This window comes from Neophocaena asiaeorientalis, unplaced genomic scaffold (assembly GCF_003031525.2).
Source record: "Neophocaena asiaeorientalis asiaeorientalis breed wild unplaced genomic scaffold, Neophocaena_asiaeorientalis_V1.1 scaffold150, whole genome shotgun sequence".
Lineage (NCBI taxonomy): Eukaryota > Metazoa > Chordata > Mammalia > Artiodactyla > Phocoenidae > Neophocaena > Neophocaena asiaeorientalis.
Window position 1 is genome coordinate 6,939,226 of NW_020176571.1, and position 14,598 is coordinate 6,953,823.

At 43.7% G+C, this 14,598-nt stretch overlaps 2 protein-coding genes across 9 annotated transcripts in view; one reads left to right on the forward strand and one right to left on the reverse strand.

Annotated features, from left to right (window-relative positions):
• RIMKLB (ribosomal modification protein rimK like family member B) overlaps positions 1 to 14,598 on the forward strand; it is a 150,562-nt gene that overhangs the window by 18,757 nt on the left and 117,207 nt on the right. The window lies entirely within an intron of this gene.
• AICDA (activation induced cytidine deaminase) lies at positions 1,062 to 10,104 on the reverse strand. 3 transcript variants are annotated; one of them, XM_024733284.1, is made up of 5 exons: positions 9,692 to 10,104; positions 4,683 to 4,830; positions 2,115 to 2,388; positions 1,530 to 1,645; positions 1,062 to 1,156 (listed from the first exon to the last, which is right to left on the reverse strand). In XM_024733284.1, exons 1-5 carry the CDS (start codon positions 9,697 to 9,699, stop codon positions 1,103 to 1,105), a joined length of 600 nt encoding a protein of 199 aa, XP_024589052.1. In that variant the 5' UTR covers positions 9,700 to 10,104; the 3' UTR covers positions 1,062 to 1,102. The 3 variants fall into 3 exon arrangements, with proteins under 3 accessions (XP_024589052.1, XP_024589051.1, XP_024589053.1); XM_024733283.1 differs by lacking the exon at positions 9,692 to 10,104 and having other exon boundaries at positions 4,683 to 4,915; XM_024733285.1 differs by lacking the exon at positions 9,692 to 10,104 and having other exon boundaries at positions 1,103 to 1,156; positions 1,530 to 1,617; positions 2,117 to 2,388; positions 4,683 to 4,915.

A 14,598-nucleotide genomic window follows, 5' to 3' on the forward strand; every position in this document is an offset into this window, starting at 1 on the left:
TTCACTAGTTATGTGGGAAATGTATAGTTGCAAAACTATGATTTTAAAAGGATCATATATATATATATATATATGTTTTTTTTTAACTTTATTTAGTTTTTATATTTGGCTGGGTTGGGTCTTCGCTGCTGCGCGTGGGCTTTCTCTAGTTGGGGTGAGCGGGGCCTACTTCTCGTTGTGGCTCACGGGCTCTAGGAATGCGGGCTTCAGTAGTTGTGGCTCGCGAGCTCTAGAGCGCAGGCTCAGTCGTTGTGGTGCACGGGCTTAGTTGCTCTGCGGCATGTGGGATCTTCCCGGACCGGGGCTTGAACCCGTGTTCCCTGCATCAGCAGGCAGATTCTTAACCACTGCACCACCAGGGAAGCCCTTAAAAGGATCTTTTTGCGGATTTGTTACTTGAGTATACATTCACTTTTAGTGTGTCTTCACAGCCCTCAAATTCATTTTAAGATCCTTTATTATACAAGAGCCTAAAGGTGACCAGGCATTTTCCATACCAAGAAAAAATCCTCTGTACCTACAAACATAAAAACATACTTCAGACAATTAAAACGTACAACACATGCTTGGATATTAATGCTTTGAAGAGATGGCTTGGGGTTACAATCACCCAGGTTCTCTCATTAGGAAGTTCTGTGGATCACAGGGTGACAGAATTTTGTTCACTTGAAAGTGAGCCCCAATGGAAGAGAGTAGAAAAATTTATCATTAATACCACTGAAAACTCAGAACAAGAATCAAATAATAAAGGATACCGGTTATAAAACATTTGATCCTCTCACCATGCTCCTCAGTATTTACCTTCTGCTTTCTCTCTGCTTAAATGGCAGAGTATTGACACTTAGGGGCTCCCAGGCCCTGCAGTTCTGTCGTTTCCCAGCAGGGGACGATGCTGCATTTAAAAACTGCACCAGTTGCGGCATTAACCCTGGTGGGTCTGGGTTCCTTCTATTTTCAAGACATTTTAAAAACATCTGTGAATACATTTTTCTAAACTCAGAGAAAGTGAGAGTTGAAGAAAAACAGAATTCTTGAAGGATAGTTCTTTTACCCACTGTCTTCAGAGGTATTTCTTTGTATGTGACATTCTTGAAGGTTGGTATTAAAGTCCCAAAGTACGAAATGCATCTCGTAAGTCATCAACCTCATATAGGGGCTGTGGAGAAAAAGAGAGAGTGGATGACTTTGTAAACATTTTTGAAGAAAGTAAGGGGAGAGGGGCTTCCCTGGTGGCGCAGTGGTTAAGAATCCCCCTGCCGATGCAGGGGACACGGGCTCGAGCCCTGGTCTGGGAAGATCCCACATGCCACGGAGTAACTAAGCCCGAGCGCCATAACTACAGAAGCCTACAGCCTGTGCTCTGTAAAGTTTTCATCAGAGGAAAAATAAGGAGAGAATGATAAATACACACACACACACACACACACGACAATGTAGGAAATATAAGAAAAGGAAGTATAAGTAGCTCCAGGGGTAGATGACTTTGGAGAGAGAAAGAAAATGAGAAGCAAAGAAGGCCCTTAACTTACCAAAAGGATGCGTCGAAGCTGTCTGGACAGACGAACCGAATTTTCATGCAGCCCCTCCCAGGCTTTGAAAGTTCTTTCATGATTTTCCACAAAAGTATTCCAGCAATAAAAATAATCTATAAAAAAAAGGAGGGGGAAGGGGATAGCTTAGATCTCAAATCATGAGGAAAGAAAGAAAACCCTGGCTCCGCCCAAAGGCTTGGGTCCAAGCCATTGGTTCTTTTTTTTTTTTTTTATTTGGTCTTGCTGGTTCTTAGTTGCAGCAGGTGTGCTCCTTAGTTGTGGCTCGCAGGCTCCTTAGTTGCTGCATGTGAACTCTTACTTGCGGCATGTGTGTGGGATCTAGTTCCCTGAGCAGGGATCGAACCCGGGTCCCCTGCATTGGGCACGTGAGTCTTAACCACTGTGCCACCAGGGAAGTCCCAAGCCATTGGTTTTTTTCCTCCAATTCTAGTTGATAACTTTTGGCTCCAAAGGCGAACCAGAACTCCCAGAATTCTGCCCCCCTGGTCCCCCCCCTCCCCCCACGCCAATCTGAATTGCAAACTGTGCTTTGCTGAGCCGGGCAGAAAGGTCCCTGCGCACCTTTGAAGGTCATAATGGCGATTTGGACCCCAGCGCGGTGCAGCCGTCTCAGCCCCTCGGGCTCCGCCTTGCGTTCCTTGTCGCAGAAGTAGAGGCGCGCTGTGAAGATCCTCAGACTCAGATTGGGGTACCCTCTCAGGAAGTCGGCCACGTGCCGCGCGCAGTCGTAGCAGGGGCTCCAAGACGTGAACCAGGTGACACGGTAGCAGCGCCCGGGGTCCAGGTCCCAGTCGGAGATGTAGCGGAGGAAGAGCAATTCCACGTGGCATCCCGCCTGGGGAGAGAGCAGAGGGCTCAGTGGAGGGTTACTGACCTTGACTGCCCTGCTGGTAGCTTTACAGTCATTAATTCGTGTCCCTCCTAGGGTGATCTTTTTGGGGTGTCTGCAGTTTTGTCCTAGGTTGCAGGAAGGTTAAGCAACTGCCGGAAAGGACGCAGTGTAAGTGGTGAGCCCAAACACTTTGCACTTTTGGCCCTAGGAAGGGAAAAGCGTACAGCTTCTTTGTGGAATGGGGAGGATGGAATGAGTTGGGTGGATGAAGGAGAAGCACACTATCTCAGATTTCATTTTTGTTTGTGAAGTTCCTTTTTCTTCCTTGGAGGGGAAGGAAAATGGCTTGGAAGGGCTGTTGATGTAACGTTGTGGAAATACACTGGACCACTAAGTGGAGGTCAGAAAATTTAGGGTTAGGAGATAGATTATGAGACTGACAGGTGAGTGTCGTTTTTTTTAAATTAATTAATTAATTATTTATTTTTGGCTGCATTGGGCCTTCGTTGCAGTGCGCTTTTCTTGTTGCACAGCACAGGCTCTAGGTGCGCAGGCTTCAGTAGTTGTGGCGCGCAGCCTCAGTAGTTGTGGCTCGTGGGCCCTAGAGTGCAGGCTCAGTAGGTGGGGCACATGGGCTTAGCGGCTCCACAGCATGTGGGATCTTCCTGGACCAGGGATCGAACCCATGTCCCCTGCATTGGCAGGCAGATTCTTAACCACTGCGCCACCAGGGAAAGTCCCTGAGTGTTGTTTTGAGAGAGGTAATAGGTGCCACTGGGGCTAAGAGCAATTAAATACAGGGATACCTATAATACTGTGCTTGGCTGTATTGGACTTGCAGATATTTTGCGTTTTGAAGGTTTGTGGCAACCTGGTCTTGAGTACGTCTATCAGCATCATTTTTTTCCAACAGCATTTGCTCACTTTGTGTCTCTGTGTCACATTTTGGTAATTCTTGCAAATTTCAAATTTTTCATTATTTTATTTGTTATGGTGATCTGTGGTCAGTGATCTTTGTTACCACTATGATTCTCTGAAAGCTTAGATGATAGCAGTTTTTAGCAATAAGCTTTTAAAATTAAGGCATGTACTCTTTAAAAAAAAATTTTATTTGGCTGTGCTGGGTCTTAGTTGTGGTGCATGGGATCTTTACTTGTGGCATGCTGGATCGGTAGCTGCATGTGAACTCAGTTGCGATGTGGCATGCGGGACCTAGTTCCCCGATCAGGGATCGAACCTGTGCCCCCTGCAGTGGAAGCGCAGAGCCCTAACCACTGGACCGCCAGGGAATTCCCAGCAAGTCCCCTTAATACTGCAGAAAAGTCATTAGTCCCAGAATCTGAAGACCCAGGTTCCATTTCCTGGCATCGCCACTCTTGTGACTTAAACAAGTCACCCAACTCTGGGATCTCCTGATTCTTCATCAGCGGAATGAAGTTTGGTTGTGAGGATTAAATGAGAGGGAAGGAAAGGGTTGTTAACACAAAAGCTTTCTATGTTTAGAATGTGTCTTATTACCAAATAGGAAAGAGATTAGAATGTAAAACAATTGCAGTGAGATAATTTACACAATACAAATGGAGGCCAAAAAAATTGGAGAGTAAAACTAGCCCTAGAAACTAGCCAGTGTCATTCCACCCATGGATTCTTCCCTGGGATTCCACCAAGACTAGATGTCACTGCATGTTATGAGAGGAAATATCCATTGGCAGAAGAGTATGTGAACCCATCTGGGTTTTGGTGAAGAAGTCTCTTGGAAATGTAATTCTCTGGTCTTCAAGTTTTAATTAATGGCTTCCCTAAGTTTTCTGAGGCTCACTATTACGTATGTACTTACTGGCCTCTGATCTAGGTGAGCAGGAAGGAATAGAACTCATTTGGAAGACAGAATGGAGTCATTAATTTTTCCTAAATTTTTCTTCCTTAATTTTTTAAAATTCTAAAGCCGCAGTTTGTTTTTCCACATTTAAAATTCAGCTTGAATGAGCTGTATATATTCCTCCAAATCAAAAGCCTCTTTCTTTGGATATCTTCTTTAATCTTAAAGGCAATTTGGATGCTGGGGAAAGGAGAGGACGTTTTGGGGCAGTTATTCTTGGCATTGAAGCAAGGTGTGGCCTTGATGTGCTCAGCATGACTGGGGAGGACATTAAATGACACCCTTTGGGGTATTTCTGTTGTGGTTGCAGGGATATGTAAAAAAGAGATTTGAGGAATCTAGCGGAGACACATGAAACAGGCTGAAAGTGGTACCACTCTAAAAATGCCCTGCTTGGGAAGCAGGTATTAATTGATACCTTGTTTCGAAGGTGCCCGAAGTCCAGTGAGAAGGAGGTGGCGCTGTCCCGCCGCTTCACCACGTAGCACAAGTAGGTTTCATGGCGGCCCTTAGCCCAGCGCACGTTTTTGAAGTGGTAAAGAAACTTCCTCCTCTTCATCAGGAGGCTGTGGGTGAGAGGAGGGAGGAAGTGCGGGAGCATCGCTGATCTCTGGTCACTCCTGGCTCTCCTTCAGCTTTTTAAAAAAAATCTGTAATACTTGGGCCAAACCAAAGGAGATGCGCTTGCTTCCCTTTGTTGGATGCCTGAGACTTACTGAGCTTGGAATCCATTACAACCCCCTTACGATGCTTATATTTAAGACCAGTTGAGACAGCAAGAAACCCAAAGCCATACGTGCTCACAGGACAGGCTCCTCCCATGGCTGCCTTCTAGATGCTGATAACTTGGAATTACAAACCTGTTCCCCAGTCCCATAGTGATCTTTTCAGGTTTCCCCTCCAATCTCTATCTAAATGTCCAACATGGACCTCTAACTCACGGGGTTAGCACAGTAGTCCCAAATTGCCCTCTCCTGAGCTGCCTCTCCTCTCCTACCGACTTTCCGTCCCAGGTAACCAGGCTAAAAGCTTGGAATCATTTTTGATTCTCCTTCACTCCTCATATTGAATTAATTTATTAATCATCTAAATTTATTGAGTCAAACTTTCAAATATTTCTGGATTTGTTTCTGCTCTACTTCCTCTGTTCTCTGCTTCAGTCCAAGCTCTAATCTTTCCCTTTATCCACTGTCCTGACCTCTTAACTGGTCTCTCTGCCCGCAGTCCCTTCAAAATAACATTTTCCACGAGGTGTCTGAGAGATCTCACAAAAGCCCAGGTGTGGGCCTGTCATTCTGATACCGGAAAGCCCCTAACTTCCGCTGGTAGAATAAACTCCAAACTCTTTAATGCAGTAAAGCTTTTACGTTTGGACATCAATCGACACTTCTAGCCTCGTTTCCTAGTATTTTCTCTTTTCCGCATCACTTCAGCCTCCCCGCCATGCCTGCAGCAGGACCCCTAGCACTAGTCTTTTCTTTCCAGCCACCTGACTGCAAGCTTCCCTGCCTTTTTTTCCACTGGGCAAAACCTACCCATCCTTCAAAGCCTTAACCACAATTTCAGACCTTTCTCACTGCCACTATGCCAAAATTTCTAGGCAAAATCGAACATTAACAGAAACAAAAAACCCTCCCGTAGTTTCCTACTGTTCTCCGCTTATCCTTATCAAGGCATTCAACCTTTGTTATCAATTGATTGCTACATCTGTCTCCTCAATTAGAATTTCTGTGCTTTGAGCCAGGAAGTGTTACTTTTTGAGTCATGCTTTTTAAAAATATGTCAACTTGCATACTACTAAAAAGTAGAAAGTTAAAAATTTTTAAATGCTTAACCACTATATCTAGTGATAATTAGACATACTATCTAATGATAATTACTGTTAATATACTTACGTTTTTCATTCTAGTCTTTTTTATAGGCGTGTCTTTACAGGATTTAGATTAGGCTGATTTCCTGTGTAAATTTGCAATATAACCTAAATATTTTGCAATGTTCTTCACACACGGGTGTGTGTGTGTGTGTGTGTGTGTGTGTGTGTATGCAGGGCGGGTTAGGGGAGGGACAGATTGCTCTTTGTTTCCCAGCACAGTGTCTTGCATATCATAAGCACTAAATTGAGTTGAATTTGTGGAAATGCTCTCTAACACGTTTCTTTGTGGTTGTAAACACACCACAAGCTATACAGTGCGGTTGATACCAAAGCATCAGGAGTGAGTGTCCCTGGTTTTTGTCCTTGGACTTTTCCAGAAATGTACTTATCTAATCTGTGGAGGTAATGTTGCCACCTAGTGGCACTGAGCAGAAGTGCAGAGGACTTGTCAAAGTAATGACCTAGTCAGTAATTTGAATACGGTTTGCTGGCAAGAGAATTGAAACTTTTTTCAATTTTTTTTACATTGAGGTATAATTTACATACTTCGCCCATTTAAAATGTACAATTCTATGAATACTGGCAGATGTAAACACCCAAAACTGCTACCACAATCAGGATACAGAACATTTTCAGGGCACCCCTCTCCCACAAGTTTCCTCACCCAACTTTTCAGTCAATTCTTCCCCTCCCTCCCAGGCAACCACTAAACTGGTTTCTGCAACTATAAATTATTTTCTAGAATTTCATATAAAGCACACATTATTTCCTCCTTTGTGTCTGACTTCTTTCACTAAGCATGTTATGACTGTGACATTCATTCCTGGTGTTGCATGTATCAGTATAGTTTGTTCTTTTTTACAGCAAAGCAATATTCCATGGCTTAGATACAGCACATTTCGTTTAGTCATTCACCTGTTGATGGACGTTTGGATTGTTTCCATTTTGGGGCTATTGTGAATAAAGCTTCTACATTGATGTACTAGTCTTTGTATGGACATACGTTGATTATTGATATTTTAATAATGAAATACATGAGATAGACCCTGAAGTCAAGTTCTCAAATGTCACTCTTATTAAGTAGATAAACAAGTGCTGGAGATTTTTAAAGCTGTTGCAATCTGAATGTCTTCCTCAACACATGAAGGTTATTGGAATCCACTTTTTTTTTTTTTGGGCCATGCTGCAGGGCATGTGGGATCTTAGTTCCCCCACCAGAGATCGAACCTGTCCTCCCTGTAATGGAAGCACAATATCTTAACCACTGGGCTGCCAGGGAAGTCCCTGGAATCCACTTTAAATCCTGAGGCAGAGATGGTGATACATCTAAATCACCAGTCTATACATTACGTATGTGAAACCATATAAAAATTAGTCAATCAGATTTTTAGAATTAAAAATGCACATTTGACAGGAATCCGAAATGGATGCTAACAAAGATCTAATAATAATTGGCTTTATTTAATTGATTTATTTAATTTATTATTATTATTATTATTTTGCGGTACGCGGGCCTCTCACTGTTGTGGCCTCTCCCGTTGCGGACCACAGGCTCCGGACGCGCAGGCTCAGAGGCCATGGCTCACGGGCCCAGCCGCTCCGCGGCATGTGGGATCCTCCCGGACCGGGGCATGAACCCGTGTCCCCTGCATCGGCAGGCGGACTCTCAACCACTGCGTCCCCAGGGAAGCCCAATTGGCTTTATTTTAAAGTGATAATAATTTACACGGTGATCACCACAGCACTACCTCTGTCACTATTACGATTGTTAAATAATTAACATAATCAGCCCCACATAGCACATACGCCGAATACATGCTTAATAAATACTGGAGTGGAAGAAAAACATTCTCTCTTTCGGGCCCAGTTTTAAATAGATTAAGCATAATCTCTTCGTATCTTATTCATTCATAATTCATATTCATAATCTATACCAGTAAATTCCTTTTACATTTAACCTGTCTTCCTGGAGTGTGTGGATGAGAAGTGGAGGAAGGGGAACTATATGATGCACTGCAGGTGGTGTGGGAGCCCTGTTCCCATGAGGAGTAAAAAAGTGTCCTGGGAGTATAAGAAAGAACAGGACATAGACTAAGGGATTCAGATAGCCTTCTCTCTCCCACCCCACATGAAAATACAGTAGCTCTGTTTCTGTCAGAAGTTACCAGTCACAGTGAAGTGAATTGCATGACTATGGCCTTGTTAATTAACTATCTTGATCCATCACTTTCCTTAACTATAGCTGGGGGCCTATTTCCAGCACCCTATGCTCCTCTGGTTTCTCTTAAGTGTACGGAGGACTCAGCAGAGACAGTCTGTAAGGCCTGCAGGTTGACAGCTGCGCAGGACAGCTGTGTTCCCTGAGGCAGAACACTGGCTGCATCCCCAGCAATGCAAACCGGAGACAAAGGGGTTAAAAATAATCGTGACAAGGTCACCCTCTCCCGCCGTGTGCCATTACTACTGTGCTCTGCAGGTAGTATTTTCCTTAATGAAAATCACGTATTTCCCTTTTTCTCCTGTTGAATTTCACCTCCTTTGCCTTCTCTGACTTTCTCTGAATTGCAGCTCTGATTTTACCATTGCTTTGCATTTCATTATTTACAAGTATCTCCGCTGAGACTTTTTTCTTTCTCTTTTACCTCAGATTAGTTTTCAAAATCTCACTGTAAACTGAGCTGACATTTGACATTTTTGCCCTCAGTTTTCTGAAGGACATTGAATCTACCCTTAAGATTCTTAGCTCTGTAGTTTAAATTCTTTGTAAAAGAATTAATTTGAGATAAAGTATGGATTAGGTGTAAATTTTCCTACATTTGCAATCATCAAAAATAGGAATAGATTAAGTTCTATGATAATAACATACTTGTCATAAACTTCATGTGAAGACATTGTGAAAATCTTACAAAAGACACACTGAAGAAGTAAGTTAAGTCATGTCTGAAGAAATGGAAAGACTAGGTAAATAATAAATACCATTTGACTGCCTAACAGTTGGGCCTTTAATATTAAATAAGTTGCTTGACTGATTTATCTCCTTATAATAATAGACAGAGTCATAGTGACCTGCAAGCAATTAATTTTGAATATTGACATTTAAAAAATAATTTCTTGACTGTGTAATTATTCAGTAAAGTCTCCCTAGTAAAGCTTTTCTTCAAGGGGTTTCATAGTTGAATGTTTACAGAATGATTAGTTACCACTACTGTTAGTATAGTATTGCTATGAGCTTTTCATGATTTCAGTCTCTTAACATTTGCTTGGTTCATATTACTACCATAAACTAGTTCTAACTGCAAGGACAAGTCAATACATAGTGCATAAAAGTTCTTTTGACTATGGGAAGAAAAGAGAAAGAGACAGTTGGGTGGAAAGCATGTTAAGATCTGAACAGAAGATGAGACAGAACTAGAAAAATAAATGTGCATCTTGACCAAGCAGATCTTGTGAGTCAGACAGTGCCAGGGGAGAAGGGGAGAGTTTACCCATCTTATTACTCAGATTTGCTCTGAGAGGAAGGCCAAACACAACCACCCACGAGCCGGCTGCTTTACCTGTCCATGGTGGACTCCAGCGTGGCTTTCTTGGCTCCCTGAAAGTCTTAGGAAGGGAAGCTTTCCTCCAGCACTGCTGCTGCTCTGGCTGACAGTGCATGGGCCCTACACATTCAAATCTGAACTCAGTCCTTTACGCCCCTCCCCACAACAACATTACCACCACCAGGCAGCCTTCCTCCTGTGTGGGTCCAGTGAAGATGGGCGGGGTTTTCACAGGCCAAATCACATAGTTAAAATGATTGAGGGCCACTCTGCCTAATGCATAGGTTCCTTTAGGGCTGCCTCTTTAAAAGTCCAGTCCACGCTCCACAGGTAATATAGATCAGGAGACGGGAGGAGTAGTCAGTTTGTAAATTGTAATCATGGTAAAGTGATATCTTTAATTTTAGAAGTATAATAATAATCAGTAACTTTATTTATTTATAATTTTTTATTGATTTAATTTATTTAGTTTTGGCCGCGTGGGGTCTTCGTTGCTGCGCGTGGGCTTTCACTAGTTGCAGCGAGCGGTGCGGTGCGCGGGCTTCTCATTGCCGTGGCTTCTCTTGTTGTGGAGCACGGGCTCTAGGCACGTGGGCTTCAGTAATTGTGGCACACGGGCTCAGTAGTTGTGGCTTGCGGGCTCTAGAGCGCAGGCTCAGTAGCTGTGGCGCACGGGCTTAGTTGCTCTGCGGCATGTGGGATCTTCCTGGACGAGGGCTCAAACCCGTGTCTCCTGCATTGGCAGGCGGATTCTTAACCACTGCGCCACCAGGGAAGCCTGTAGCATTTATTTAAAGACATCTTGCGTTCCATCAGCCAAAAGCATCTCTTCCCTCATTTAATTACACAGCATCTCTGAGTCTCAGTAGAGACCAGCACTAACTGCTCCTGCTTTGTGGCCGGGCAAGTAAACCCAGTTATATAGGACAGAGATTTTGCTTCCCAAACCGCTTCTTTGATTGCTTTACAAGAATTGCTAGAAGACTAGATGATTACACCAAAGGATTTTTGCAGAAGCCATGTTTTCCACAAACATGGAAGCCATATTCTAATTTAAAGTCAGAAGCAGCAGCATCTCAAAGAACAAAAAGAAACCGATGTATTTCATCAGAATCAGCATGTAAATGACTGCACTGAACTTGGAAAACAGGTCGGGCTTTTCAAATAAGAGGCTTTAAATTCCTTCCCTCATGCAAGCTGGTCTATTAAAGATTTTGCTTCTCCCTCCTACCTGAGGCCATATGCATTCTATTTATTCATTCAGTAGAAACCCACTAGTTGATAGAAACTGTGCTGGTGTTACAATAGTGAGCAAAGCAGCAAGGGTTCCTGCTCTCTTCCTGCCTCAAGGCTTTGAATACCATCTATACATTGATGATCCCCCAAATCTGTAGTTCTAGGCTGGACCTCTCCCTTGAATTAAAGGCAAGTATGTCTGTCTTCCACCTCAGCCTCTCCATCTGGATGTCTGATGAGCATTTCAGGCATGGCTGAAACTGAGCACCTGTTCTCTCTCCCAACATATAACCTGCTCCTTTTGCTGCCTTCCCTGTCTCCACGGCATCAATGGCAACGGCATTCTTCCCATTGCTCAGGCCAACCTGGCCGTCTTCTTGATTGCTCTCTTCCTTTTAAATCCCATGCCCAGGGGGAAGGCTGGGGGTGGGGGCAGGGAGGGATAGACTGGGAGTTTGGGATTGACATGTACACACTGCTATATGTAAAATAGATAACCAACAAGGACCTGCTGTATAGCACAGGGAGCTCTGCTCAATATCCTGTAATAACCTCAATGGGAAAAGGATTTGAAAAAGAACAGATACATGTATATGTACAACTGAATCACTTTGCTGTACACCTGAAACGAACACAACATTGTTAATCAACTATACTCCAATATAAAAAAAAATTAAAAAAATAAGTCAATCCCATGCCCAAATCCTGTTCACTGACCACTTTCACCACCACCAGGTCTAAACAACCTGGATGGTTACATTCAGCCTCTCGACTGGTCTTCCTTTCTTCAATTACAGACTGTTCTCTGCACAGCAATCCTTCCGAAATATTTAATTTATTTATTCTAATTTTAAAATTTTATTTATTTATTTTGGTTGCGTCGGGTCTTTGTTGCGGCAGACGGGCTCCTTAGTTGTAGCATGCGAACTCTTAGTTGCAGCATGCATGTGGAATCTAGTTCCCTGATCAGGGATCAAACACGGGCCCCCTGCATTGGGAGCCTGGAGTCTTAACCACTGCGTCACCAGGGGAGTCCCCTGAAATATTTTAGTTCATGTCTCTCTGCTCTCAAAACTCTCCATGGTCCCTCATTTTCTCAATAATAGCCAACATCCTTACAGTCGGTCACCAGATCCTCTACCACCTGCCCCTGCCATACCTCTCTCCTTGCTTGCACAAAGAACACAGAGGAGCAAAGAATACTTGCTGGCCCTTCTGCCTGGAATGCTATTCCCCTGTATATTATTACAGCTTGATCCCTTATCTTTTTTTTTTTTTTCAGTACGCGGGCCTCTCACTGTTGTGGCCTCTCCCGTTGCGGAGCACAGGCTCTGGACGCGCAGGCTCAGCGGCCGTGGCTTACGGGCCCAGCTGCTCCGGGGCATGTGGGATCTTCCCGGACTGGGGCACGAACCCGCGTCCCCTGCATGGGCAGGCGGACCCTCAACCACTGCGCCACCAGGGAAGCCCTGATCCCTTATCTTTACTCAAATACTCCCTCGTAGTTGAGGCTTTTTCTTGTCCCATATCTAAAATTTCAACTATATCCCATCATCCTGACCTTTCGTTTTCCCTTTTCCTAATGTATATTTCTCTTTAGCACGCATCACTTAAAATACAGTATTGTCTACGTTCATTGAGCCTTAGGTCCATGACAGGAGGATTTGTTGGTCTGTTTCTTTTTTACCCACATGGAGAAAAAGTACATAGTACCTGGTATAATAGACACTGAAAAAAGTGTTGAATGAAACCAGTAAGGATCTCATGGAAGTTAAATTCAAGTGGGGAAGAGACATTAATTAAGTAATTGCATTCACGTGTAAATATATAATTAAAACAGTGATGTTTAATATGAAAGAAAAGTACACATCTCATAACAAGAGACCTAACTGGCCGAGGGACCGGTGAGAGCACTCCTGGTTGGGAGGTGGTGATAGCTCTCCTCTCAGTCAAGATCCTTTTTAGATTCTAGAAGGAAGGGAGTAGATGCTGTTTCCTCTCTGCATTTCATGCCCAACTCAGAAACTTTCTAATCACATCCTTTGTTAAACCATAGAACTCTACCCTTCCCTATTTGTCCTGCACCTGTCCTCACCCATCTATACCAGAACTTTAAGGGGAATTTCTGAAGTGAGCATTAATTCAAGTAACAGCTAATGCTTTGAATTCTTATTACGGTTAGGTTTGTGCCAAGGCTTTAAATACAAGCTAGACAAATTTAGGAAAACTGGTGGTGGGGGAATTCTCTTGTAAGCTCCTGAGTTGTGATCAAGGTCACTGATTCTCTGGATTACGAATTCTTTGCTCCAGTGTGGGTCCCCAGAGGGGGATGGCATGATGCTAGTTCACTCTAAAGGGCTCTCTGGGAGAGAGAGGGTGGATTGAATGTGGGGCAAGCCTCACTTCCCTTTACAGTGACTTTCCTCCAGTACAACCACACTAAATTGTAAAGGTGCAGCAGGTTTCTATATTTATTTCTTTATTTGGCTGCATGGGGTCTTAGTTGCAGCACGCGGGATCATTCATTGCGGCACGCGGGCTCAGTAGTTGCAGCATGCGGGCCCTCTAGCTGGGGCGCGTGGGCTTAGTTGCCCCCGCGGCACGTGGGATCTTAGTTCCCCGACTAGGGATCGATCCCTCGTCCCCTACTTTGGAAGGTGGATTCTTAACCACTGGACCACCAGGGAAGTCCCAAGGTACAGCAGGTTTTACCGAAGTTTGGAGAGCCAAAGGGAATGATACATGTGAGAGAAAGAGAAGTCACGTACATTAATTCATTGTCATATACATCGATACATTAATTATAGCTTTTTATAGTTTGAATATTTGCAAGGAATTAAACTCTACACAGGAGCTGTGCTCATGACCAAACCCCAGTCCTAGCCTTGCTCCCCTGTCTTCACGTCCACTCCTCTGTTATAAAACCCTTCGCTGTGTTGTCATGGGTTATTCTCACCCAGGGATCTAAGCTTCCTCTCTATACATTCTTTTCTCCAAGTCTAATTATCTGTGGAATAATTCCTCAGGGCACCAGAAAGACAGGAGATGGTCACCTTTGGCATGAACAGGTGAGTGAGGAACATAGGGACGGAGAGTTTTCAAAATTCTTCTGAAGGGAATTCCCTGGCCATCCAGTGGTTAGGACTTTCACTGCCAGAACTTTCACTGCCGAGGGTGCGGGTTTAATCCTTGGTGGGGGGATCTGAGATCCCACAAGCCCTGCAGCACAGCCAAAAAAAACAAAACTAAAGTTCCTCAGCAGAAGACAAGGTGGGATCATACAAGGGCATGTAAAAATGTGATCCTTTGTTTCCTCAGATATGAGTTGCATTTTTATCCTATTATCAACCGATTGTCCAGAGAATAACACAAACACAACACACACACACACACACCCTTCCAAATAATAAATATTAATTCTCAGAGATGGTAACATCTCTAAATCCAAAAACTAGAAAAAAATTTCCTAGCTGCCCCAGTGGGAAGACCCCTCACTGATACCGCAGGTGGTAACTTCACGTGATTAGGCAAAACTGTATCAGCTCCTTTTGTATATTCTCTCTTTTCCAATTATGACCTTTTGTTCCAGCCAGAAATAGGCCCATTGATAATGCACATGCTTCTCTTTTGTTTAGTTTTGGCTTGGTTTGGTTTCTTGGATTTTAACCTCCCCCCCCCCCCCCCCC